This window comes from Citrus sinensis, chromosome 1 (assembly GCF_022201045.2).
Source record: "Citrus sinensis cultivar Valencia sweet orange chromosome 1, DVS_A1.0, whole genome shotgun sequence".
Lineage (NCBI taxonomy): Eukaryota > Viridiplantae > Streptophyta > Magnoliopsida > Sapindales > Rutaceae > Citrus > Citrus sinensis.
The window spans coordinates 5415255-5442433 of NC_068556.1; the positions used below are offsets into that span (position 1 = coordinate 5415255).

Sequence of the window (27179 nt, forward strand, 5' to 3'; positions counted from 1 at the left end):
AAATAAACAAACATGTTATTCAGACATTTATATTGAGACTAATCAAACTTTCACTAAATTCAAACAAAAAGAAACACAATACACACACACACACACACACACATATATATATACACAAAATAATTTTTAATGTATTAATTTTTTTTAATATTTTACATTTTTAGTGACATCTTTACTTTATCAAAGTGAGAATGTCTTTTATCAGAGAATAACTACACACACCCCCACCCACATATATGTACATTCAGAGCTTTGAGGCGCAATGTTAATACATTGATTTCATGGATTTCATGGAGATGTAGCTAAAAGACATAGAGACACAAACTCCCAGATACTAAAAAACAAAAATAATGCATTAAAATATGTATTTTTAGTATATTTAATTATCAATATGTGTTAAATAAATTTCACTAATGAAAAAATGATCAAGAAGATCCTATTATATAGAATGAACAAAAATGTCATTGCAATGCTAAATATAATTTCAAGAAAGAAAGATGAATTTATAGTCCAAAATATCACCCTAAACTTCAAGAATTACATGAACAAAGATACCAATTATGGCTTATCAAATTAACTACAAAGTCTACAATGGTAAAACAAAAAAATTAATAATGGTAAAAGAATTTATATTTGATAGTGAATTTGGAGTAGAGAAATGACTTTTATTAATTTTTTTCTCTCATTAGATGAAAAAAATGACAATATTCACATTTGAGTTAGAGATGGCAAAATATAAACTTGGACCGGGCTTTCTTATATTGATTACAAACTCATGCCCTTCAAAAGCCTCCAAATTAGGCTTGGGCAAGGCCTGAGCTTTGTCATTAAATATGAAATAATTTTTTAATAAAATAAAAAAATTTAAATTAAAGATAATTATTTAATACATTATAAAATAATAATCCAATACACAAAATATCAATAACACAACATAATAAATCACAAATACTAATATAAAAAATATATTAATTTAATATTTTGAGCTTTTTTATTTAAATTTAATTTATTTTTATTTATAAATTAAAAAGCTTGGGCCTTTTATTTAGGCTCATATCCAAACCCAACCCATGAGAGCCAGCTTTAGGTCCGTGCAAGCCCGAACTTTTTTGCCAATCTAAATTTGAGCAAGGAATCTTCAATAACAAGAAAACTAAGGGGATTGAGAGTGAATAAAAATATAAAATCTTGAATTTAATTTCAGCTTAACAAATTTTTGACGAACTTTAAAAAAAAAATACAGACACTTAAAAAAAATTCATTTGATTCTCTCAAAGTTTCCATTCGTTTCTCTGCAGCCAAAGGAAGAGTTAGAAACAAACCAAGATAAAAATAAAATGAAGCACATACTCCAAATAAAGACTTTAGTATGGTGGTAAGGAATAGGGCAAGAAAAGTAAATTAAAAAAAAAAGATTCAGAATCTTGATTTTGCTGCTTTACTAAAATTTTCTTTCCAGCTAGATGGAATTATGAAAATGGATATTATCAATTTACTACCAAAGTTTTACTAACATATCATGTCAGTACCAAGGTTTGCTGAAAAGTGCATTTTACTACCAAAGTTTTTCGTGGTTATCATTTTACTACTAATCCGTTAACAACATTAGAAAATTGATGATGTGTTGCTGATGTAATAAGGGCATAAAAGACATTTCCGGATACAAGGGCATTAAAGACATTTTGAGTTGAAGCAAAACGCAGCGTTTTGACAGAATATTTAAGAACAAAATCGACCGGCCCCCTCTCTCATTCTGAAACCTTCGTCTCCGATTTCTCTTCATCGGTGCTAAGTGACGGTCGACTCCACTACCATTTGCGCTCTCCACTGTGAAACCTTTGTCTCCGATCTGTCTCCGTCGCAGCTGAGTGACGGCCGACTCCACTAGTGTTTTGTGCTCTCAACTGTGAGTTGTTGACTTTGCATTTTTATTCGCTTATTGTTCATTAATTTTTTCGTTAATTAAATTGTTATTGTTTTTTGTTGTGAATAATACTTGAATTTCATAGATTATAATATTAATTTTGTAGCATAATTTTTTGTTAATGTGTTCTTTGTCGTTGTCCATGGTACTGACATTCGAATTTTGTTAATTTTGTTAATTTTTTGTTAATTATGTTATTGTTGGAGATCTAGCTTTGATAATTTTTCCTTATTTTTTGTGGATCTTGTTACCAATATAAGAATTTCTGTTATTGTTTGCTTTTTATAATTGAGTTGTGAATTGTGTTATGTTTATATTACTAAAATTAATGTTACCAATTTTTGTTCACTGGTTGCTTTTTGTAGATCATGTTACCAAAACAACTTCATATAATCTACAAAGGCAAGAACTATTGTAAAGGGTTGATTGAACCAGATGAATGCAGTCTGCTACAGCTGAAGATTGAGGTGGTGAAGATTACAAGTGAAGACGGATTAACCACTCCTGAAAGTGTGCAATTAGTTGTCACCAACCCAAGGAATAATGTGGAAGTTATTGTAGATACTTATGCAATGTTATGAATTATGTTCACGGCACATAACTCCTTACAAGTGCCAGTATTTAAAGTCACTGTGTTGCCAACCCTACGCCCTGATTTAGAACTTGGTGGGGTGATACAGTCCCTACTATATGCCTTAGGAGTTCAGCTATCTGCAGAGCAAGTTGGGTAAATGAAAGTGGAAATGAACCATTATCTAGACGTGGAGGCATTCATGGGCCACAAACAAACCTTGCTGGGAATGTTGGGTGTGAGACTGATGCTGATGAAGATGAATCACCTTCCAAGAGTGAAGGCAGAGATGAACCACAAATTGTTAGGAATGAGAATGTTCAGCAGAATGTTGATGACAACGACGATGATGATTGCTTGTCAGATTTTGACAAGGAATTTGCTGCTGATGGTGGTCGTATAAATCACCAAAACATAGCTGAGGATGCAGAAGTTATGGATGATGAGGGATCTAGCTTTGACGATGAATCAATTGATGCAAATCCTCAATTATTGGCAAATACATCTGACTCAGATTTTGATTTGGATACTACTTAATTGAAAGATTATATTGAAGTGCATATGTATAAGCCAAGGCTTGATGGTAAGTATAGGCTGAGGTTAGGAGACGTGTTTGATGATGTTGACCACTTTAGGAAGGTGTTGGGTGAAGTGATGGTGGATAAAAGCTTTGAAATTACAAAGGTGTACAATGACCGTAGGAGATTTTACGGTAAATGCAAGACTGATGGTTGTCCATGGTATATGGTGGGAGGTAAAATCAAGGGTAAGGGTGGATTTGTAATTAAGGAGTTGCAGAATAAGCATGATTGCAAACAGACCGAAATGTCAATGAATGTGACCAGCAAATGGATAGCAGAGAAAATAAAGAGCAAGAGACATTTGGTGTGAGGATAGGGAATTTGAAGCTGTATAGAGCTAGAGAGAGGGCAAGGACAGACATTCATGGAGACCATGCAAGGGGCTATGAGGATTTCTTTCAATATGCTGCAGTAATTCTGAAGTATGATCCAGGTGCAATTTGCAAAGTACTTTGCGATGCAGTAACTAAGCCAGAAAAAGTGTTATTTCAGAGATTTTTTATGGCATTTCCAGCCCAAAGAAATGTGCTTCATAATGGTTGTAGGCCATACATTGGGTTAGACGGATGTCATTTGAAATCAAAGTATGGTGGAGTTCTCTTAGCTGCTGTAAGTATGGATACTAATAATGGAATGGTTCCATTAGCAATAGGAGTGTGTGAGATAGAGAACACTGAAACTTGGATATGGTTTTTAGAAATTCTGTATTCGTATTTCGATAATGGATCAGATCAGATCACCTTTTGCAGTGATAGGCAAAAGGGTTTGTTAGGAGCAATTGGGAATACATGGCCGACTGCATTTCATAGGCCATGTGCTAGACATATATATTCTAACTTCTCTAAAGATCATCCTGGAGTTACTTTGAGGAATCTGTTTTGTAGAGCTGTCAGTAGCACTAATAAGTTTGACCATGCAGCTGCAATGGAAAAGTTGAAAAAAGAGAAGTTAGAGGCATGGCAGTGGTTGGAGAGAGAACTTGCTGGGTTTACTTGGTCAAGATATGAGTATGACAAGAATTGCAAAGTGGATCGCACAAGTAATAACACTTCAGAGTGCTTCAACAACTGGATCTTACCCCATAGAGATAAGCCTTGCCTGACTATGCTTGAAGAAATTCGATGCATGTTTATGACACTATTCACAGAAAGAAGAAAAGAAGCACAATCTTGGTCCAATATTCCATCTCGAGTGAAAAAAGAATTAGATGAGGCTTATGAGACCGGAAGCAAGATGACTACAATGGCTTCTGGTGATCTTCACTTTTAGCTATAAATCTAAAATATTTTTGTTTTCAAATATATTTTTATATAGTTGAACTGTTTAGAGTAAAACACATATTTACAGTTCACAAAACACATATTTATAATTGCTTGAAATTACAATATGAATTTATAAATTCTAGTAGAGAAAGAGTTATTGCTGAACTGTTTACAATTCACAAATTTTATATAGCTGAACTGTTTACAATCTGAATTCACAAATTTTTCCCTATATGCTTTTAATTATTGTGTTATTGCTCTCAGGTTAAAGAAAAGAGTTATTATCCAGCGAGGAGGTTCATCGTTGATCTGGTGAGCAGGTCCTGCGACTGTGGTCACTAGGAACTATCCAGACTCCCTTGTGCTCATGTTATGGCTGCAATTAGTCATGCAAGACACACAACAGAAGAGTACCTGCCAAAATACTTCACGAAACAAGCATATTTGAACACTTATGCTGTGATGTTTAAGCCAATTCCGGATAAGGTTACTTGGGACCCGTGTGATAGACCAAAACTTTCTCCACCTGAGATTACTAAGAAGATTGGAAGGCCGAAGAAGTCAAGGAAGAGGGCAGCCACTGAGCCAGTGAAAAAAAACAGATCATTCTATGTATGCTGCTCCTTTTGCGGTGGGATGAACCACAATGTCCGAAAGTGCGCATTGAGGCTATCAATAGCAAGACAAATAAGAGCTCAGAATCAGGTATCAATGTATTACTTTTTTAATTATTTTTGTGTATACCGAGCTTAATTCTTTATTAATATTTGTTGAATATGTAATTTAAAATAAGGTCTCAGTGGGCCGGGAGAAAGTTCTAATGCAGAAACCACTTCGAAGAGAAGAAAAAGAATGGTAAATGTTGGTTTGAATATGGAATAATTTTTTGTTTATTGTAGTTTTTCATAATTTTTTTATATTTATATATTTCAATTTAAATAGGTTGTGAGTAGTCCAAACGAGAGGTTTACGCATAGTAGGGGAAGATGAGGTAACAGGGGTCGAGGTAGCAGAGTAAGAGGAGTTGACAGAGGAAGAGGAATGGCTTCTAGAGGTAGAGGTCCGGGTAGCAGAGCAAGAAGAGGTACTGTGGTGTTTTTTGATATTTTTATAATTTTCTGAATACTTCATAGATATTGAAGTGTGTATATATATATATATATATTTGTGAATACTTCATATATATTTGTGCAGGCCGATATGAAAGCTGACAATCTATCTCCAAATCCAACTCAAGGTTCACAAGCTTCATAGATCATAGATAGTTAGCAGAGTTTTATTGTTAGGATATTATGTATCTGAAATGCACAAACTGTCACTAGTGCATTAGGCTACTGTGGTGTTTTTTTAGTGCATTAGGATGTTGTGGTGTTTGTTGATTGCACAAACCATTATTAGTGCATTAGGATGTTGTGGTGTTTTTTGAATTCACAAACTAACAGTTCTGGGAATATGCATTTCAAGCACAAACTCTTATTTTTCACCATTGATAATGGAAGTACTTTAGATTACTTTTGACTTTGCTTACATATTAAGTTACTTCTATTACATTACTTTCTCATAAATAAGCCTATCAAGAGGCCATAAATAAAAGCCATGACCAATTTTAGCTTTGCTTTAATGCATCGTAGTCTTTCATTCATCTTCAGTACATCTTCATTTAGGTTCAAGCCATAACTAGATGTGTTGTTACGCATTTCTAAATTTTCTTTTGCTGCACATTGCCAAAAATTACACTTTTTATACCTGCATATCCAAAATAATTTGTTAGAATTTGCTGACGTAGTAGATACCATAGCACATGCTTGTACTTCACAGTTGTAGTATTTAGGGTAGCAGGTTACTTCTGCAAGTTTCTTAGCTCGACCCGTAGAACTAATGCTTGTGTGGCTGCTGGAGGCCATTTTTCTGTTTGAATTTATATGTGTGAAGGGTGAAAAATTGTTTGGTTTTCCCTGAAGATAGGAAAGAGGTGGATATTGTGTTTTCAATGAATTCAAGTATTTTTTGTGCCTTATTCTTGTTGTTTTTGTATGACAAAAGTGTTTAAATTTCAGTAGTTTTTGTGTGAGGTTGCTGGTGTTTAATCTGAGGTTGCATGTGTTTACTATGAGGTTGCTGATGTGTTTCAGAATTGCAGGTGTTTAGTCTCAGGCTGTTGTTGATATAGGGTTGTTAGGGTTGAAATAAGGCCACTGGTGTCTTTGAAATAGGGTTGTTAGTGTTTAAGTGAGGTTGTTAGTGTGTTTGAAAAAGGGCTGCTGAGATGGGGTTAGTATTCAAGTGAGGTTGCTGGGGTGTTTCAAACGGGTTTGCTAGTGTGTTTATAAGGCTGCTGTGTTGATTATGACTGTGAGACTGCTGGTGTTGATGAAATGATTTGCTAATATGTTTGTAAGCCTGTAAATTCTAGCTTTTATAAGCCAAGAAAATAGTCGTTTTTGGTTCTAACGGCTATTTTCTTGGCCATTTCTTGTCACTTTTGCTTATGTTGTTTTTTTCTTTTCATAGGGTAAAATTGTCTTTTACGTTCCTAGGGGCAGAACCGTCTTTTCACATAATTTCCGTTGAGCACTAACGTTTTGTTAACGGATTGGTAGTAAAATGATAACCGCAAAAAACTTTGGTAGTAAAATGCACTTTTCAGCAAACCTTGGTACTGACATGATATTTCAGTAAAACTTTGGTAGTAAATTGACAATATCCCTTATGAAAAAGAGAAAGCTACCTCTTAAAACGAGATAATTTAGTTAGCTTAGTGATGAGAATAGTGGTTTGTTCAGAAATGATGAGGTAATAAGGAAATAATTTAGTAATGAAAAACTTAGCAAAGATGTTCAGATGACATATTCGTCAAATACATAACTTCATCAAAATTTCATGAATGAAATACTATTTTCTGAGATAAAAGAAAACTCATAGATACAACCTTTTTCAGACTTTGATGTCTACTATATTACAAACGCAGAAGAAAATGGAGATTGAAAAGAAAAAAAAAACTAATTCATTATGGATTCATCCATCATACTTTTAATCTTTAATCACTAAACATCTTGAATGGAAACAATAACATATCAGTGAAGGTACGATTCAAACTAATTATATATTTTCTCTACATCTGCTACAAGAAGACCCTTTCTTAAATACCTAAAAATTATTTTTCTCTTCATTTTTCATCATTTGACTTCATGAGGATACATTGTTTTCCTCAATTGCTTGAAATATCTTGTAATTATTCTAAATTCAAGATTGACAAGCTAATAAAATCGGTCAATTATTTTTTTATTGAAACTAAAAAGAAAAATAAGTTCGGTAGAACTTAAAAGTCTTGAATAAATTTCAATAAGTCATCCTATAAAAAATATTCAAATGATCTTCAAAGATTAAATGAACATTAATGTAACTGTATACCAAATAGCTTAAAAAAATCATGAAGAAGCATGTTAATTAAGATTTAAACTTCAAAGAATAAATAAATAAATGTTACATCTATCTATGAATAAAATGTAAAAATTTCATTTTTTTTAATTGTATTGCATTAAAACACTATTGTTATTCAAACTCATATTTGGCAGCAAGTTTTAGTTGTATTACACTATGTTCAAAAGGTGGATAATACAATAAAAGGAGTTTAAAGTAGTTCTCTCATGAAAATAAACAACAGACCCTACTAGAATGAGAATGAACTGAGAGATCTCATTATAATTTCAGGAAGTACAAGACAAAATTTTGAATCCAAAGAATCACTCAAACTTCAAGAATTACATTAACCAAAGATCCAAGGCTTTTTGACAAGCTTCTAAATTGTTGCTTATCTAACTATATTGGTTAGCAATCGATAAAGATGCTAGAATCACCGCCATTTCTCATCTCTTTTGGTAAAATAACGCAATCAAGATTCACATCAAAGAAAAAGCAAGGAAACTTGAACCACAAGAAAACCCAAAGGACTGAGCCAAAAATAGAAAATCAAAATTTTGAATATAATTTATGTAGGGGTGGAAAAATGAATAAATGAATCATATTCGAATCGAATCGTAAACGAATTAGATCAAAATTCTGCAGATTCGGATTCGATTGATTTATTAAACGACTATTCAGTTTGATTTGTTTAATTCATTTAGTAGAATTAATAAATGGATCAAATCAAATCCGGATTCATTTACAATTCGCTTATTCTATAAGGAATCGAATTGAGTATGAGTTCGTTTATAAAAAATATAATTATTAAATAAAATTAAGCAAAATAAAATAAATAGACCACAAATTTAACATCCTACAAAATACAAACTTATTATCATTTATAATTACCATATTAGCCTTCAAACTTAAAATTTTTTCATACATATTTAAGTATAAATAAGCAATTTAATTAAATGAATTTTAAGCAAATGGATCGTATTTGATTTGTTTATGGCCATTTATTAAACAAATTCTAAATGAATAAATGGATCAATGTTCTCAAACTCATATTCGATTCATTTAATCAGCAAATTGAATCAAATTCACCCATTTATTAAATGAATCAATTTTTTCAAACCCAAGCTCATATAATTTATATTAGATTAAATCGAATAAACGAATCGTGACCCAAATTGCCACCTTTGAATTTAAGCAATACAATGATCGGAAAAACTTAGGAAAACCAACTACAAAAAAAATCTTTTGATTTTTTTCTCTCTAACTTTCCAACATTTTCTCATTAGCCAAGCCCGATGTAACAAAGAAAAGATAACATAAAATTAACTCCAGCACAAAACATAGTAATATACGATGATTAAAAACTAAAAGTTAGAAAAGAAAAGACAATGACATTAAGAAATTTTGATCTCGTTGCTTTGTTATTTTCTCAGCAACCAAACAGAAGCAAGAGAAAGAAAAAAAATAAAGCAAAGAAAGAAAAAGAAAAACAAATTATCTTTTAGACTGAGCCTGTGTTTGGCATTGAGGAAAGGCAACTGTGACTTAAGTTCTACGACAGTAAAGTACTTGGTAAACACCATATGTTGGTGAATGTCGAATATGGAGGCAAAGAGCAAAGAAAATTTTTTAGGATTTGAGATGTGTTTGCACACTTTCTTTTAAGGTTTTATTTGCCATCATCAATCTTGGTTTGCTATAGAGTTTTAATGGCAAATTACCCCCAAGATATAACAAATCTTGAATACAATCTCCAGTAAAATAAAATTATATTTCCAAAAAATATATCAAAACCTGTAAAAAATATGGTTTTAATCTAATGAATGTGTCTATTTTAATGAAGAAGACGAAAGATTACAACCATTGGAAATGATACTTCTTCAAAGACACTCTTTGGTTTGAAATTTACATCCATTCACAATTGAAATTTCAAGCTTGCTAACCGTTTTTACAATTGATGCGAAAATACGCTCTTTGGAAGAAAACGGTTAGCTGTTTTCTTAATAACAGCAAGCCGTTTTATTCCAGAATGTCAAAATAAGTTGCTCTCTGGAAATAAATGGTTAGCTGTTTTCTCCAAAAACGGCAAGCCGTTTTATTCCAGAATGTCAAACCAAAAAAAAAATAATGAAAATGTTACAATCTCTCTTACACTACCTACTGTAACTTAGAAATTAAGTTGATTTGATTTTATAATTTTATGATAAAAAATCTATAATATCTTTAATAATTTTTTAAAATTATTATTTAAATATTATATAATGATTAACTTTTATTTTATACTTATAATTTTTTTCATAACAATTATAACTTAAAAAATATAGTATCTCACTCCCAAATAAAGCCTAAATAAACAAATGAGTTCAGCGCGGGCATCGTTTCGCGGGAGTAGTGTATTTGAAGTTGTGAGAAATGAGGAGGAATAAAATTGCGGGAGTGACGGTAATTGAAGAAAAAGAAGTTGCTAATGGATGACTTCGAAATTAAACGAGAAGGACGTTTTCCAGCTTTTGATTGTTAAGCGCCGTTGGGAAGGCGTTTGTGAATTAGAAGTTTGCACCAGCGCCCCTTACGTTTTTCTAATTTCAATTTTCGGTATTTTTTATTTTTGTCATGCACCCAAGTCCACCTCAAGATCATACATTTTCATTATTTCGAAACTCTATGTCAGACACTAGGAGAGCAATTAAATTGCTCAAGTCAATAGTTGTTTGACTACATTTTGATACCAGTCAACAGTCGTTCATGCCTACACAAGCAATTAAATATATCGAACCGAAAAATCAAATATCCATCTACATATGTGTTGTGCTTTATTTTCATCTCATCATGATCACTTCAATATTTGCAGCGAAGTAATCATCTGTTATCACCACTGCTCTCAACTCTCATTGCCTGAATTCTTCAGACATAAAAACTCAATAAATTTTTCAGTAGCAGATTCGGGCAAGCAAATGCAAACCACCATGTTTCCATTAGGATCGGCCTCTCCCTCCGGCAAGAATACACAAACCTGTGGTGTTGGTGTCAAATCAATTGGACCCGCGTAGATTGGCCTGCCCCATCCAAAATCTGCAGACTCATAAATTGAAAATCTTGTCCATTGAGTTATGGTCAATTTTCCTCCAAATTCAAGCCTTCTGGGTCTCTCAACCTCAACAAAATCAACTGTAGATCTTAAGTAATCTTCTGAAACACCAAGCCTTGCTTCGCGAACCAAACGGGTCGTGTACTTGAACTGCCCATTAACAAGCTCATTCACAGAGCTCATAGCACATGCCACACACACTACATTGCCATAAAACCCATCTTTCAGTGGTGGGTTCTTCAGTTTCTGCCGCGCATTGACAGAAAATGTAAGCCTAAGCTTGTAGTTTGGTGGCTGCACATCAATTGCTCTTACCCATGATCTCCAAATATGAGCAGCCATTGCATCAAAACTAGTACATGGGAAGTTGTCATCCGGTTGAGCTAAATTTTTCAAATGAGCTTGAAACTTCCGGCTGATTCTATAACACTTTTGAATAGGCTTCGCTTGCCACAAAGTCATTGTTAGATTTGAACCTTCATCAATTCTCATGTACTCAATATGAGGGTGCTTTATTATCGGAGGGTGTCGCGGCCGGAAAAATTCTCTCTCCCAACAGGGCTGAGGATTTACAACCAATCTTCCAGCTTTAGCCGTTGCAGCCCATGCACTGAGAAACTGCATGGCACCAAAGCCGTCACAAATACAATGACAGAGTCTCAGGCCAAGGCTAAACCCACCACAGCTAAAAACTGTCACCTGGGCAATAACTAATGGCATGTCAAGAATTTTGTAAGGCTCTTCATTGGGGAACTTGTATATCAACGGAGCCCAAGCTGGGTTCGGAACAGCAAGGTCTCCAAGCTCGGCTAACACTGTCTCAGAGCGAGCCTCGACCATGAGAGCACCTTGATCAGGGCCAAAAAACACCTCCAGCTTCCCGTTATGATTCTCTCTGAGCCTTGCGGATAAAGGGTAGTAAGGAACCAAGATATCGGCAAGTGCTTGGCGTAGTATTTCAAAAACAGGTCGATTATTATTATTAGATTTAGAGTCATCTTCCGATGATCGATAAAAATAAATTGTTGGAGTAAAAACTCGGGCGCCGATAATGTCATCGAGGTTTGAGAGGTAAAGGGTATCGCCAGGAGCAGCAGGGATAGCAGCAGCAGGCATGATTCTAACAAGTTGATGAATGGCTAAAGGGATTTCAAGTTGTGGGAATTGCAGCTCTTGAACCCACGAGCATGGAGCCATTTGTAAATTGATGATGAGGATGAGGGAGTCATTGAGTCATGCTGAAGCATAAAGGGTGCAATTTGTAGGAGACTGATCGAATTTGATTAAACATGTGAAGATGCTCTGGCTCTCCGTACATAAAAATGGGCTAGCGATTCGGACGATTTATTGGTTTGAAGCAGTTGATGCTGATACTTGACATGATCAGTCCCCAAGACCTAGCTAGATTGTATCTGTAACCCATTTTCTTGGTTGTATTTGGGTTAATTTGTGATTCCAAAGCAACTTTCTTCTCGATATTTTCGATTTTTGCAACCGATAAACAATTTCCAACCAAACTAATCTTGTCAAAAACTTATTTTAAAATGATAATTTCTGAATTTCTAATGCTTCATTTGAAATTTTCCATTTACATGAATGATATGATATCATATATACACATGCGTAACAAAACAAATTATTGCCTCGATATGCGGGATTATTAGAAAATCGAAAATTATCATTTTGTAAAACAATGGGAAAATCAGATTAAAAGTTGAAAACAATGAGTACAAAATAAATACCTGAGAAGCAAAAAATAAAAAATAAATAAATAAACACCTGCAGCCCAACCCGCCTCGAATAAGCCCTGTCGTTTGGATAACTCACCCATCGGCAGTGTCATTAAAAGTCTGAAAAGTGTAATTGATATTTTGATACCCAGATAAGTAACAAAAATTTCCCAGTGGTAAGCTGACCTTGCAATAACAGACATTATATCGAATCAGAGTTGAAATTGAATGATCAATAGTAAGTTTTTTCAAAGTAGGGAATGAACTATGGTGGTGCGTACATAATTGATTTGTGAATTGTAAAATGGGAAATAAATTATTGGGAAAAAAATCCTTCACCCTAAAATATTCTTTTGTTAACTTAACATTAGTTAAATACCGTTTGTTAGTAATTCGTTGAGGGAAAAAAAAAAGATTTTTCATTAAATAGAAAAATAAAAAAATAAAAATTGACATATAACTAAAAATAATTTTTATCTAATCTCACTAAACATAAACTACTGAAAAAGATGAAAACTTCTATTTCAAGTAATTGTTTTATAATTCTCTCTATTTTGGCAGCATAAAAGCCTTAAAAACCCTAGATCTAAGTACCAAAAATAATCACAATTTTCATGTATAACTATACTCTCTAATTGCATTGTAAGTCGACTTGGGGAGACAATGTTAATGATTTGGGAAGATAATAATGGTAAAAAAATAGTAGTGATAAAGTTCAAAATAAAAATTGATTGAAGATTAAGAAGATATTCAATACTTACAAGTAAATAAAAATTGGCTATATTTTTTAGTTTTTCTTCCAATGATTTAAAGATGTTGTGTTAAATACATTTTGTTACTTATAACGATTATTCAATGGTTATATCAAACTATTTCATTGTTGATTTCATTTTAAACAAATTAATGAATTTTGCATATTTTATAGTGTTATTTAATTGTGTAAAAAATTTATTTAAATATAATTTGTATCACTTTAATAAAAAAAATCCTATTTTACCCTTAGTGATTACTAGTTAATGATATCAAATTAATGGTGAGTTATCGGAAGGATGTTTTGGGTTATTATTTAAAGAGTATGGATGAAACGAGCTATTGTATGAAATTCTAAGGATAAAAATGGTATTTTCCCATAAATTATAATATTATCTCAAAATTAGTGAATAAAGTAATTTACTTAAAATATAATGAATAAATAGTATGGTTGACTTTCAATATTTTACCAACTTGTGATGATTTATGCATCATTTAAATAATTTGAGCAATACCTCTAACGAATCTCCAATATAACATTTTTTTTTATTAATACACTCTTTGCAGTTTGTGTTGATATACGAGTATAGTCAACGTACTAGTTTAGTTTAATGTAGCAAACAAGAAAATTTGTCAAAAAAATTAAACAAGAAAAAAAAACTTTCTAAAAATAATAAGTGAGAAAAGTAGGTAGAGGTAGGAAGAAAAAAAGTCAAAAAAAAAACTTAATGAAAATCGATTACGATAGTTAAAAAAGTGTATTACAAATAAAAAGATAGGGTGTTGATTTTTTTTTCTAACTTCATTTAAATAATAAAATTATTTTTAACCGTCTCAACTTTGTTAACGAAAAATCTTTTTTGTCTTTTTATTAACATAAATACTTTAACCAATTGTAATGGGCTTGTAGCTCATTGGTACGCTCGTGCCCTTAATAACCTTGAGGGCATGGGTTCAAGTTCAAGCACTTCCCTATATAATTACGAAAAAAAAATTATATATAATTATAGCTAAATTACAAAAAAAAATTAATTTTGTAGCTGTTGAGAGTAATAACGGATATAAAATTAACTATATAAATAAACTCATCAAATTACTAGTTTATTAAATATAAAATCACCAAAATAAGCATCATACCCATATAAACCATCTTGAATAGCATATCTTCAACAATAATAATAACTCTTCACCAACAATAAATCACCACCAGATTGAATAATAGTCTTTCAAAATACACTCCAAATAACCATAAAACTACTATAGTTTGTTCCTTCAATAAAATATAATAATATAAAATGAGTTATGGGGAACTTAGATTTTAAAGTTTTGATCCAAAATAACACTACCTTTTAAAAGTATTCAAAATAATAACTAATAAATAGTTTTTTATATTCAGAGGCAAAATAATTATTTTGTGAATGTTATCTTAAATCCTCTAACGATGTTATTGAAAAAGTGAAAGAATTAAACATTTTATAAACTTCATGTGAAAATCTAGAAAAGAAAAAAAATTATGAAATATTTTTAATAAAGTGCAAAACATTAGATGTTTGTGAACATTTACCTTATAAGAATAAATCTATTTAGCTATATTTTGTATTAGAAAATTATTTATCAATTCGAGAAGATATATTCATTCTTTTAACATATCATTGCATTAGTCCATGCAAAATTCTGATGTTATAACAAGTTTAAAAATCACTTGCAAATGAATTAAGGGCCAGTTTGGTAACACTGTACTTCTTAAAATAACTGTTTTTAACTGTATTATAGAAATAATTAAATGTGAAGAACATCAGTTAAGCATTTGATAAAATTTAATGTTAAACTACTGTAAAAATATAAATGAAAAATTAGACATAATATTGAATAAAATTTATTTAAACATTTATAAACATGAACATAAAATATTTTCTTATTGCATGCATAAAATAATTGATATCTAAAATAAATATTTTATATTATTAATTTTATTTTTTTATTTTGTTACTTCAATACAATTGACGAAAACAATAATCTCTTTAAAAGTAATAATTTTATTTTTTAATTAATAAGGATAATTTTCAATTTTTATAATATATATGAATATTTATGAATTGTATTAAATATAAAGGTGATACTCAAAATTATATTTTGTAAAACTATTCCTTCCCTTCTTTTAAAAATTTGCTGGAGGATAGAGTAATTTTAGTAAAAGTGATTTCAAAAAAAATTTACCAAACACAGAATTTTTTTTAACCAAATTGATTAGATTATATTCATAAGAAATTAGGGTGGATTCTTCACCCACGAATCCTATGGACAATAAAAATACTCATTAAAAATTCAGAAAAGTTCCATTAAAAAATAAAAACTTAAAAAGTTCGAAAAGTGAAGGCCGAAGCTCAGCAAGACAGGACTGTGCTGGGCCACCGAGTGGTCATGTTGGACCGATCTTTAATAATCAAGCACGACGCGATCTCAACACCAAGCACAGATAAGCCTAAACTAACATGTGATTTACAGCTCCACACAACATTGAGCAAATGCACAATACCATCCAGCAGAAAGAAGAAATGGTATAAGACCCAAGTAAGAAACAACTTTTTCCCTCTGATAATCTGTTGAATAAGTCACCTCCACAAAACCAAACTCTGATGTTTATTTTTCATTTTGATAAGATGAAAAAAAGAAGGCACATGTTATCGCAAAAAGAAAGCTACAGCAAAGAAGGTTGCCAGCTTACCGCACTGGCTGCTGATTGTAGTGATTTTTCTCTTTCTTCTTTGCAGCGGCAAGCCTTGCATTCCTGGCAGCAGCCTCACTTGCAGCAGCTCGGGCAGCAGCATCCATCTCTTTACTTGACTTCTTCTTCTTAGAAGCCACTTTCTTAAGCCGCTCTTTCACATCAACAGATGTACCTGCTGCCTTCTCTGCCTCTGCGGTTTCATCTGTCACATCTCCAGCATTGGTGCTATCAGGCTGGTTGTGAGATGGTTCTTTTGCCTCCTTTGATAGTTTATCCTTCTTTTTCTTCTTTTTTGTGCTTTTGCTCTCCCCAGAGGCATTCTCCTTCTTTTCAACAACCCCGTTATCTTCTCCTTTCTTCTCTTGCACAACACCTGAAAATTGGAAACAGCATTCCTAGTTAGTGAAGCTACTACGTGACAAATGGATAGAAACAGCAACCGACCTGAAAAATTACACACTGGTGTTTAATTTTTAAAATAGCCAAATAAATAAATACTACCTTTCCCCTCATAATCTATTGACATATTTACCTAAATTTGCTTCATATGTGAAAATTGACTCATATGTTCAAGGATAAAGCTACACCCAGCAATTGACAATCTATAATAAAAGAATTTGCCCCTCAGAAAGAGGCATATTACAAAGATTTAAGATTGAACAGAGTTCACAAATAAACTTTATCAGATACAAATAACAAATAAACTGAAAGTAATAACATTGAAGGATGAGGACTTGACACACACATACATATTCAATACAGAAACATGCACAGACACACACACACATCAATTATTAAACATCAGAGGCTAATGATTGATATGAAATTACCATGGGATCCATCTTGGCCACTCTCCTTATTCAATCCCATCTCAGCAAGAAGGGCATCAAGTTCTTCAAGACCCTTTTTCTTCAATTCCTTCTTTGAAAGCTGCCTTTCTGAATCTTTTTGTACTGAAGGAGCTTCAGGAGGGTTTTTAACTATTGGCTGCTCCACTTCTACTGGTTTTTCAGGTTCATTGTCATGTTCTTCCTCAACATCCTCATCAACTTCATCAAGACCTTCTTCCTCACTGTCACTTTCCTGGAATCCGAATGGAATAAATATAAGACCATCTAATATTACCAGATAACCCAAATTACAAAGCACTTTTGAAATTTAGAACAGCCATATAAACATAATAGTACCATTAGATACCCGAGCATTTTTCATTCCAAAGTAGAAATAACAAGCATTTTCCTAGAAAATATTCCAATATCATAGATATAGTAACATTTTGAGCATCATGATCCACCCGGATAAGGGTTGAATAAAATATGAGAATAATTAATTCCACTTTAATTGTGTACTTATTACGTTTTCTTGTTGCCATATTATTTGACAATATTTCCAACCAAGTTAATCACTATTTTCAGCAAAACTGCTTAAACATAACCATAAATGCACTTAGACATAAAGATAAGTCGATAAAAACATTCAGGTTTTTTGGAAACCACGGTAACTTAATTGTGGCCCATCATGTACCCTATGCAACGGTCAACAATATGAATGAAGTGCAGCTAATGTCCAAGTAACTAGAGGCTACCATCTGACCTATGAAAAGCATCCATAGGAGAATTTTTAATTTGTATGTACAACTAATGCAACGATGGGTTATCAAGCCACATCAAAGCAAATGTTTAAGCTCTGCAGATCCACTATCCACTAACCACTATCACAAAGGCAATCCATACTTTATGTTGATGCAGAAACAATTGCCTAATCGTGGAGCAGCAAAACAGTAGACGTGGATCCTAGGTTTGGTTAAAACCAAATCAGTCAACCACATCACATCTCCTCTTTTCACAACCTCCATCAAAGCTCGTTACATTGACACATACTAGAGATGATATGACAACGTCCTAAATATCATTTAATTTATTGTAACAAAAAAACAGCAAATCTTTTAATAGAAAAGTATAAAGCAAAGACAAATACATAACTAGAAATACCAGGTTAACTAGCAGAAAAATAAAGAAAATAACATCAATGCATGATTTAAGGCATGTAAGCCAAAACAAGTAGTTTGTGATACTTAACATAGAACTCAATTACATGCATAAACTTCAAAGGATCAAATTATATTTTCATATAACTAAATAATCAAACAGAAACAAAAACATACAAAAATTTAAAATAAATCGAATGCTAGAATCCAAAAAACTGTTCAAATTCCATAACTCTCGGCAAATGGATATAATATAACACACTCAATAACAAGAGCTTTATCTTCTGAAAAATGTTAAAAAACACAACCAATGTACATCACTCATATTCCGAATATCTATGCCCCACAGTCTCTACAAGATATCCTCGGCATCGGTGGGCAAACATCTACATATCTACATCCCGCATAATCATTCAGTCATTAAGAAAAACAAATTCTCAGAATTAAATATAACGAAACACTAATTATATCATATTCATTCGTGTAAGATCGCTTTCTTCACTGGAATATCCACACAAGTCACTCAATCAGCATCTTGTCCATTACATTACCATCAAGAAAAGCAACAAACTATGCATCAAATAAAAACCAACTTGAAAAAAGACACATGAATTAAAATAAGGAATAAAGTAAAGAATTGGAACCTCAACAGCAGGCTCCTGTTCCTGGGTCTCTTTCTTGTCGTCGGATTCCGCAGCGGCCCAAACGGATTGAGGCGGCGCGGTAGTAGCATAGTAATCGTCATCGTCCTCGTCATCCACGTCAGCCCATGATTTAACGGTGAGCGGCGTCGGGGCCCAGAAAACCTCCTTCTGTTTCTCCTTCTCGTCAGTTTTGGCTTTGCTCTTCGATGAACCTGACTCTTTCTGCGTCGATTTCTTCTTCTTCTTGAAACTCCCTAGCGCCGCAAATACGTTCGTGCTGTTTATCACCAAAGATTCGTCCTTTCTGCCTCCCACCATTATCGAAACTTTCTATAGAGGGGGCAAAACTGGAAATTTAAATCCTCTGAGAGAGAGTTTTTACAAATACACAGAAACAGACGATAGGGTTAATAAGACAAAAACAAACGATCTGGTTATTGAAATTATTCTTTTCAATGAACAAATATACAAAACGACGTCCGATGAATGCGTTTCTATTCGATTGAAGAAAATGAAAAGATTTAAAACTTAATAGAGATTAAATGTGTATTGCTTGTATATTTCTTATTTCTTGTCTCTCGTTTTATTTGAGAGAGTCAGTGGCGATGGTTAATGGGGCTTTGGGGCAACGCACGTTGGCACCCCAAAGGCTTTAATTTGGCTTTCGGTTTAGTATTTGTTTCTCTCTCTCTCTCTCTCTTTATTTCCCCCTTGTTTTATCTATTAGCAGAGAACATAAGCGCAAGATGATGATGGTGCTCTTTTATTTTTAGGGCATTCCACAAAACAGAGAGGGGGATATGTGACAGTGTGCTGCTGAGGAAGTGAAGGTGAGCCGTTGGATTTTTTGATGATGAGGTTTTATTTTTGGTGGTCCCCATCTTAGGTGTGATGTTTTCTGGTGAGTCTGTGTATGGATAGGTACAAATATGTAAGGTGGATAAGCTCAACGATCAAGAGACACGTGGCTGGCATGCAGGTGTGTTTCGGGTCCACTGATTTTATACTAGTGCGTCAGTGCGTGATACATGGCGAGTTGGCATTAATTCTTAATGGGCAACATCGGTCTGTTGTTGGGCTATTTAACATCGGAGGTTTTAGCCCATCTCTCCTTTTCATCAAGGAAAAAATATTAATAATTAAATAAATAGCTTGAATTATATTTTCATGATTTATTGCTTTTTGACCTATAACAATATCATATTAAAAAAAAAACCTATATTTATATTTTTAAGACTTAGGCCCTAAAAATGCCCGCTTATAAAAGTTTTACATCTTCTTATATGCGTTATTAGCACCTTTTTAAAAATATTTTTGAATGAATAAACAAATAATATAAAACATGTGATGTTGATAGAATAATGATAGATGTATCAAAAATAAAATAAAATCTAGTACAAAAGAAATAAAAGATTAAAAAAAATCTTATTCTATAATAATTTTTTATCATGTAGTTAATTTTTTTTGTCTTTTAGTGATAATTTACTATTTTTTGTGCCCATATCATTATTGTACAAAAATATAAATTTGACACATTAGTTTGAGTGGGTTTGATATAAGAGCTTGTATAAATAATGCCCATTAACTTTCCACCCTTTTTTTGTTTAATATTTTGTTTTTAAAAATACTTTTGAATATATTCTTTTACAGATTTAGAAATTTAGGATAGGTCAACTTTCTAGATAGCCATATAGCTCTCAATGCTAATTAAAATAATTAAATGCTCAATAAGCTATTGACAATAAAAGCACGAGTGCTACCATTTCTTAATATAAAAATGTCAAATTATTAAAATATGTAACCGTTGAATTGATAAGATATGCATATGCTTTATGAATCTTGTCTTTGGTGTGTACAAAATATAGATAGTTTAGTACAGAATGCAATGTAAAATGTTGATTGGAATCTCAATTAGGCTAATAATTCAGCATAAAGGTCAATCGTCTGCTATAATTTAGGTCTAAAGAATAAAAAAAATAGAGCACACAAATGATTAAGGCTTTGTTAAATACGAAAGATGAGCGAATTGAAATGGCTAAACGTGATCGTATGCAATTGAAAACTAAGAAATAGGGTAGATATAGTATTTCATATAATTAAATTAAGGCAATGGTTACAATTGAATTACTTTATTATGGAGCACTAAAGATAACCGTCAGATCATAACAATAAATGCAAATTTAATATTTATTTTTATAATCATACGGCTATTATCATTGCTCCACAGTTCTAATATAACTGGCCTCTTAAATTAATAATGTCATATTTGACATCAACTTGAGTTTTTTTTTCCCCATGTTGTTTTTGTTGTTTTCTCTTTTTTAACCTCTTTTCATTATGGGCCTGTTGTTAAATAGCAAAACCACCATATTGGACAGGCTCTTTTATAGCTGCCCTGCTTGCGGTCTTTTGATTGAAAGCCTTTGGAGCTTGGGACAAGATGCACAGACATGAATCCTTAGACCAAATTAGAAGAGACGCTACTTTTTCATCAAATAACAAATCTTGAATAATCACAAAACATTTCAAGTGATTTCTGTTTTCTGAAAACAATTATTACATTATGAATATCTAATAACACTGAAACCAGGAAGAAGAGTAAAGTTACAAGAGCTTGAAACTTCTTATCACGGCCACAAAACTAAATTGGAAGACACAGTTATAACAATTTACCAATTAGTCGAGCAAAGTATTAAAGTGGTGATGAGGATCATTTGCAAATTCAAAGAGGTAGTGAACTTTCAACGGATAAGTAACAGGTAATCAAGATGAAGCAGCAGACGCAGCATTGTCATAAGTAGTTCCCACATGCTGTATAACAAAACCATAAATTTTTCTCTTCAACTGTTCAATCTTTGCAACGCGTGGCTCATCTCTGCTTGAAACTTCGTGGTCTAACCAATCATTCACTCGCTTCAGTTGGGATAAAACTGCTGAAATGGAGCCACAGTCTAGAGGTAAATTGAAACTGCCGTTGCCAGATGACTCACCAAAAGCTCTGAAGCCAGCATCCAGCAACTCCTCCACAAACTTCACAAACCACATTTGCATTTCAGACTGCAAATTCACAGCAAGCTGCACCGTCTCTTTCATTCCATGACCCCTTGTCCATGTCTCAAAATTATAACTGGATGCTGGCGATGCACTATATTTTAATTGGTTTTTGGCAGATGGGGCATTAAGAGATTGCCGTTTGGACAAACTTTTCTGCAAAGTTGATGGAGGCTCATCGCTCTGGCTGGTCAGAAGAGAGACAATCTCTAAATCAGTAGCCAATGCGGCTTCAACCCATAGAGAAACGGATTTAGACTGCTCTGTGGAAATATTATCACTAGGTACGTCGGAATCGTGATTTGTCGCAACAGATTCAGCAATTTCTGTATATTTCGTAACTTCCTTGTAGATTGAGAAAAATCTAACAATGGTTGGTAAAGGATTCCCAACCTTGGATGTCAAAGAGAGCTCTGAAAACTTGCTGAAATAATTGAACAATGTAAAGTTATTTTCCTTGTCTCAACTAAAATGTTTGAGCGACACAACAAATTGATCCACAAATTAACTGAAAATCAAATCAATTATGCTCAGATAGAGGATATAGTGAAATGGGCACTGAGATTGGGGAAAACCCTTACCTTAAACTCCTTACAATGGACTCAGTAGCAATGGCCTCCGCTAATGCTTCAGCTGCAGCTGTAGCAGCAACAACTTTTCTTTGCATAGCCTCCTGCAATATTCGTTCAGTCAACAGATATAACTAACTATTTCAGGTATCTGTTCACTCAAACAATCAATTTGATTCTGATCCTAGACTATAAAATTGATTTGCTAGCTTGTTCAACATCTTTACCTTGCCAAGCTTTGCCAGGTCAGTGGAGACAGCATCCAGTGGAACGCTGCCATCAGTCCATTTCTTTTCATGAACAGTTATTCCCAGAGCTCCATAATTTTGCTTCTCCTGGGCCAAACTGCTTTCAGGTGAACTAGGTTTTGATACCTTCTTGCTCGAGGAAGAAGAATCATCGCTGACACTTTTTCGACCACTCACATCGCTTAGACGTCTTGCAATAGCAGCCTGTAGCACCCGGCGAAAGTGAGAAATTTTACAAATACATATCAAACACACAACTTCTTAACATCTAATCGATGGGATACATTTTAGCTTAATAAAAAATAAAAATGACCTGAGTCCGCAAAATGGCTTGCAGATCTGGCTTGTTGCTCTTGACGCCAGCCTTTTCCTTCTGCTCCCCTGAACCCATGGCATTGGGCGATTCATCCCAGCTCTTTCTTCCACTTTTTCCCTCCGAATGCTTCGAAACCCCCGAAGACATCTTCTTCTTGCCAGATGAATCCGCCACCATCGGCGACAGCTTCACTCCAGACAATCTCCTCCCAGGCGAAAGCGAAGCCCTCCGCGGATTCGGGGACGCCTGTCTCCTCGCGTTCGGTGATGGCTGCCTGTACCTCGACGGTACAATAATCGCTGGCTCCCTCGCTGATTTCCTGTTCTCCTCTTTAGCCGCCGCCAGGCTCGGCACCACGCATTTTGATGGCACCGGAGACGCCGACCTCTTCGCTTTCCCTGCAGGAGACGGGTCTCGTTCGACGAACGCCATGTTCTTCTTGCTAGCGGATGCCGACCGTTTGGCCCCCGCCGGAGATGAGAATCTCTGCGGTGGCTTATCCAAAACCGCCTTGGATTCATCTGAATTTGGGATATTATTCACATTATCTCTAGGCGCAAGAGCTTGTCTTGTTTTAGTTTTTTCAATTTTAGCATCAATTTTCGAAAAATCAGTATTTTCTTTTTTAGGAATGTCTTCTGATTTCTTGTTGGACAAGTAAACGGCGATTGGATCGACGGAATACTCCGAGTCAGACACCGGCTGAATAACAAACTCTCGTTTCGAAGCCGAGATGCGGGCTATGAGCGGCTCGGGGGTCCCACAGAAAGCGTGGCGACCAGCGATTGGACGGATGCCGCATACACGAGGGACGGGTGAGTCAAACTCGAAGCGGTCAACGTAAACGAACTGCCCGAGCTGAAGGCGGTTGGTAAGGATGAGTTCGGTGTCGCGCTCTGATAAGGAGACGTAAGTGGAGTTGAGGGAGTCGGAGAGTTGGACGTAGAAGCCGTGGTTGGGCCAGAGATCAGAACCGGCGAGTCCGGGGACTATGCCGATGACTTGGAGGAGAGCGGAGCGGTGGTCGCCGGTGACGCGGGTCGTTGAGTTCATAGATTGGAGGAGTTTTAGAAGGATCCCTTGAGTGGGCGAAGCCATTGTGTGTTTGTGTTTGTGAAAGTGAGAGAGATGAATGACAGAGAATGTTGAGGCAGAGGGTAAAGAAGAATTCGACCCGTGGTTGATTTGGCCGTTATTAGATTTCAAATTCAAATACCCGCTTATTTTTCTTTTGTTTGAATTCCGGTGGGCCCCTATGAATGTAACGACTAGCAGTCTAGGATCTAGGACCAAATGACTCAGATTTGATTACTTGAACGGCACCGTTACGTTTCAAAGTGATGGCAGAGGAGTTAAAGTCACTGAGGGAATGGGCAAAGATTTTGAAAGTCCGTTCATATCACAGCACGTGTCCCAGTTAATTTCTTCCAATTTGGTCATGGTGTATATAGAGTTGATCGCGGGGTTGAGTTGGATTGGTTAAGGTCTCTATCTCATTGAATTATTATTATTTTTCATTCCAATTTGTTTATCAAATTATTTAGATCATATTCGAGTGGAGGGGCCCTCGAATCTTTACAGATACCTCATAATTTACAGAAAAAAAAAAAATTGAGATGGTCTAATAAGAATTTAAGTTCACAATCCAAAATTTAATATGAGTTAGGATGGGCCGAAGATCTCCATCCTATGGTTTTTGATTTTTTTTTAAATTTCAACCTCATTATTGATTATTTAGATCATATTCAAGTTCAGGAGAAAATCTCTGCAAATATCTAATTTAAGGATGGATAACTAATTACATCATCACTACGTGAAGGATTTACTGAAATCGTATTAGATAGTACCAGCATTTATAAGAAGAGAACACACCAAATCCGCTCATTATAGGGACAAAAGCAAAATCTTTTTTTTTTTTTTAAGGAAACGAAGAACTTATTTAATGTTATAACATTTGCTTTGCAGACCGTCCCAAATTTATTAAAATCACTGTTAGAATTATTTTCTACCTACTGAGATAATAATAACCTAAGTAAGAGAATCCTTTCAATTATAATTACAATGTGTGAGAGTAATGGTTCGAACATCTAAAAAATTGGGTAGTATATCAGTATTAACAAAAAAAAATTCTAGAGTCTCTCATCATCTTTACTCTCAACAAAGGAAAAAGAATCCATCAAAGCCACAAGGGACGTATGCTCTTGAAATATGTATCTTTTAAATTTCTCACTCAAATTAAAATTCCAAATCCATTCTAAGGAATAGAGATCCTTGACCATTACAGATTTAATAGACACATTTTTATAAAGGATTAGGAAAATAATGTTTATCCCAGGTCAAATCCCGAAACCGCGTGAAACGACGCTGTTTCGGCTCTTACTTTTTTTTTGTTTTCAAGTGCTATGAAACAACGACGTTTCTGCTTTAATTTTTTTTTTTATTTGTTCTTATTTGCTTTCAATGAAATCCTTTTGGTTTGCAAATGGTAGTCTTCTTCTTTTTCTTTGTTTCACCCAGCTGATTCTTCCTCTTCGTTCTCTTAACGACACTGTTTCTGCTTGAATTTTTTTTTTCTTTGTTCTGATTTGTTGTGAACGAAGTCGTTTTGGTTAGGATACATCAGGAAGATTGCAGCTGGGTTGTGTTTCTGATTTAATTTTTTTCTTTGTTCTTTGTTCTAATTTGCTGTGAACCGTTTCTGATTTACATGGAAGATTGCAGTTGGGTTGTGGTTGTCTAGTCAAAGGGGGTTGTCCGGTGAAACGAGGAGAATGCAAATGTCGATGTCGATGAAGGAAAGGGCAATGGGTTTTGTGGATGCTTTCGGTCGATGAAGGAAAGGGCTTTTGCTTTGCCATTTATTATTCTAAACCCTAAACATCGTCATTTCATAGCGAATAAAAACAAAAAATAAATAGTGCCGAAACGACATCGTTTCACGCGGTTTCGGGGTTTGACCCGGGACAAACATCAGCGCTGGAAGGATTAATCTACACAAATGAGGAAATTCTTATAAATGTAGTTAGTGACACTCATTCATCCACCCTCAAAAGTCATCCCCATCCACCCTCACTAGTCAGCCATTCTTTTCTGCTTTTGATTGATGGAAACCATCCTCGTAACACCATGATAACATTGCCCTTGATGGAAACCATCCTTGTAACACCATGATAACATTGCCCTTCAATCTGCAAATGCATATATTACCCACACGGTTACTTCCATTTGTGTTTCGACAGAAAAAAGTTACTTTTTCATTGTGGAATAGTTTCAGATCGAAAGAGTGCCCAAATGTATCCACAAGCCCTTGTTAGATCACTTTCCATTCATCGTAGATAATATACCTTCTACAAACTACAGCTCCATTCGATTTCCCAAACTCAACACAATGAGAGTAGGATTCAGATTTTGTCCTTCTACTGTATTTCTTCCTAAGCTCCTCCCATTTTCTATCTTCCCTAGATCTTCAATTATATGCACCCAACCAAAATACCATTTTCTTCAAAGCCTTTGCCATTTTTCTCTACCGTTCGAACTTCAAAACTCTTAATGTTAAGGAAAATAATTTTGTACAATCCTTTTACACCACCATTTCTGGAAATGCTAATGGATTACCCTCTTTTGTTTTTACACTTATATCCATACCTGATAAGAAGAACCCCAGTAGATTCTGGAAAAAGAAGTTTATGGAATCCCCACGGACAGCCTCTAATAATTTTTGTCCCAACCAAGCTGCACAGGATACGTCAACCAGAAGGGAGAAACTTCTGAATCTATTCCTTTCTGTGATTTTAATGATACTCCCAAATGATCTCTCATCAAACTCGATTATTGAATAACTTATTCTCCATCTTAAAATCTTAAGCTAGGGCCAAATCAATTTTTCAATCTCACATCTCTACTATCATTCTAATTTATGTGATTAGCTAAATAAAGAGCGGTAATATTTAATCTCCTCGTCTTATCTCATTTGTCTTCACTTTTCAATTAATATTATTTATTTCAGAATTATCATTACTAAAAAATCTCTTATGCTCTCAATATATTATTTTCCACATCTCTCTAATTCTCTTTTAATTGATTCACAATTTAAGTCGAATATTAACTTCTAATTAAATCTTAATTAATGTTAAACAAAATCTAAATCAATATTGTCAATAATGATAAAACTCATCAGTTATTCATAAAATTTAACAAAAACTCAACATTGAAACTCATCATCTATTGGTGGAGGTGATGGTTGATGGCAAAGAAGACAGGAGGTGGTGGTAATGATGAACTTGTTGTTGATGAAGATAAATAGTGCAGGT

The 27179-nt window shown here is 34.0% G+C and overlaps 4 protein-coding genes and 1 long non-coding RNA gene across 5 annotated transcripts; 2 read left to right on the forward strand and 3 right to left on the reverse strand.

The window, feature by feature from the left end:
- The first annotated feature begins 3056 nt into the window (after positions 1 to 3056).
- LOC107176696 (uncharacterized) lies at positions 3057 to 4345 on the forward strand. Its single transcript, XM_025097858.2, has 2 exons — positions 3057 to 3249; positions 3315 to 4345. Exons 1-2 carry the CDS (start codon positions 3057 to 3059, stop codon positions 4343 to 4345), a joined length of 1224 nt encoding a protein of 407 aa, XP_024953626.2.
- A 5581-nt stretch (positions 4346 to 9926) lies between these two features.
- LOC102627155 (alcohol acyl transferase 1 allele RGb) lies at positions 9927 to 13397 on the reverse strand. The gene has a single exon (XM_006476043.3). It carries the CDS (start codon positions 12041 to 12043, stop codon positions 10640 to 10642), a length of 1404 nt encoding a protein of 467 aa, XP_006476106.1. The 5' UTR covers positions 12044 to 13397; the 3' UTR covers positions 9927 to 10639.
- Positions 13398 to 15898: 2501 nt separating this feature from the next.
- On the reverse strand, positions 15899 to 19438 carry LOC102627754 (uncharacterized). The gene is made up of 3 exons (XM_006475685.2): positions 18686 to 19438; positions 16885 to 17137; positions 15899 to 16427 (listed from the first exon to the last, which is right to left on the reverse strand). Exons 1-3 carry the CDS (start codon positions 19001 to 19003, stop codon positions 16048 to 16050), a joined length of 951 nt encoding a protein of 316 aa, XP_006475748.1. The 5' UTR covers positions 19004 to 19438; the 3' UTR covers positions 15899 to 16047.
- On the forward strand, positions 19386 to 19856 carry LOC127901739 (uncharacterized). Its single transcript, XR_008053998.1, has 2 exons — positions 19386 to 19515; positions 19607 to 19856. It is a non-coding gene; the product is annotated as an uncharacterized LOC127901739 (long non-coding RNA).
- Positions 19857 to 21143: 1287 nt separating this feature from the next.
- On the reverse strand, positions 21144 to 24141 carry LOC102627449 (uncharacterized). Its single transcript, XM_006475684.3, has 4 exons — positions 22867 to 24141; positions 22533 to 22757; positions 22318 to 22409; positions 21144 to 22160 (listed from the first exon to the last, which is right to left on the reverse strand). Exons 1-4 carry the CDS (start codon positions 23965 to 23967, stop codon positions 21449 to 21451), a joined length of 2130 nt encoding a protein of 709 aa, XP_006475747.1. The 5' UTR covers positions 23968 to 24141; the 3' UTR covers positions 21144 to 21448.
- Positions 24142 to 27179: the final 3038 nt, after the last annotated feature.

Coding starts and splice junctions, on each gene's coding strand:
- LOC102627754 (XM_006475685.2), bottom strand. CDS start 19,003: ATGGTGGGAGGCAGAAAGGACGAATCTTTGGTGATAAACAGCACGAAC. Junction 17,138..18,685: donor AACAGGAGCCTGCTGTTGAG/GTTCCAATTCTT, acceptor TTCGGATTCCAG/GAAAGTGACAGTGAGGAAGA. Junction 16,428..16,884: donor TGGCCAAGATGGATCCCATG/GTAATTTCATAT, acceptor TCCAATTTTCAG/GTGTTGTGCAAGAGAAGAAA.
- LOC107176696 (XM_025097858.2), top strand. CDS start 3,057: ATGTATAAGCCAAGGCTTGATGGTAAGTATAGGCTGAGGTTAGGAGAC. Junction 3,250..3,314: donor TCCATGGTATATGGTGGGAG/GTAAAATCAAGG, acceptor GATTGCAAACAG/ACCGAAATGTCAATGAATGT.
- LOC102627449 (XM_006475684.3), bottom strand. CDS start 23,967: ATGGCTTCGCCCACTCAAGGGATCCTTCTAAAACTCCTCCAATCTATG. Junction 22,758..22,866: donor AAGCCATTTTGCGGACTCAG/GTCATTTTTATT, acceptor CGGGTGCTACAG/GCTGCTATTGCAAGACGTCT. Junction 22,410..22,532: donor ACCTGGCAAAGCTTGGCAAG/GTAAAGATGTTG, acceptor CGAATATTGCAG/GAGGCTATGCAAAGAAAAGT.
- LOC102627155 (XM_006476043.3), bottom strand. CDS start 12,043: ATGGCTCCATGCTCGTGGGTTCAAGAGCTGCAATTCCCACAACTTGAA.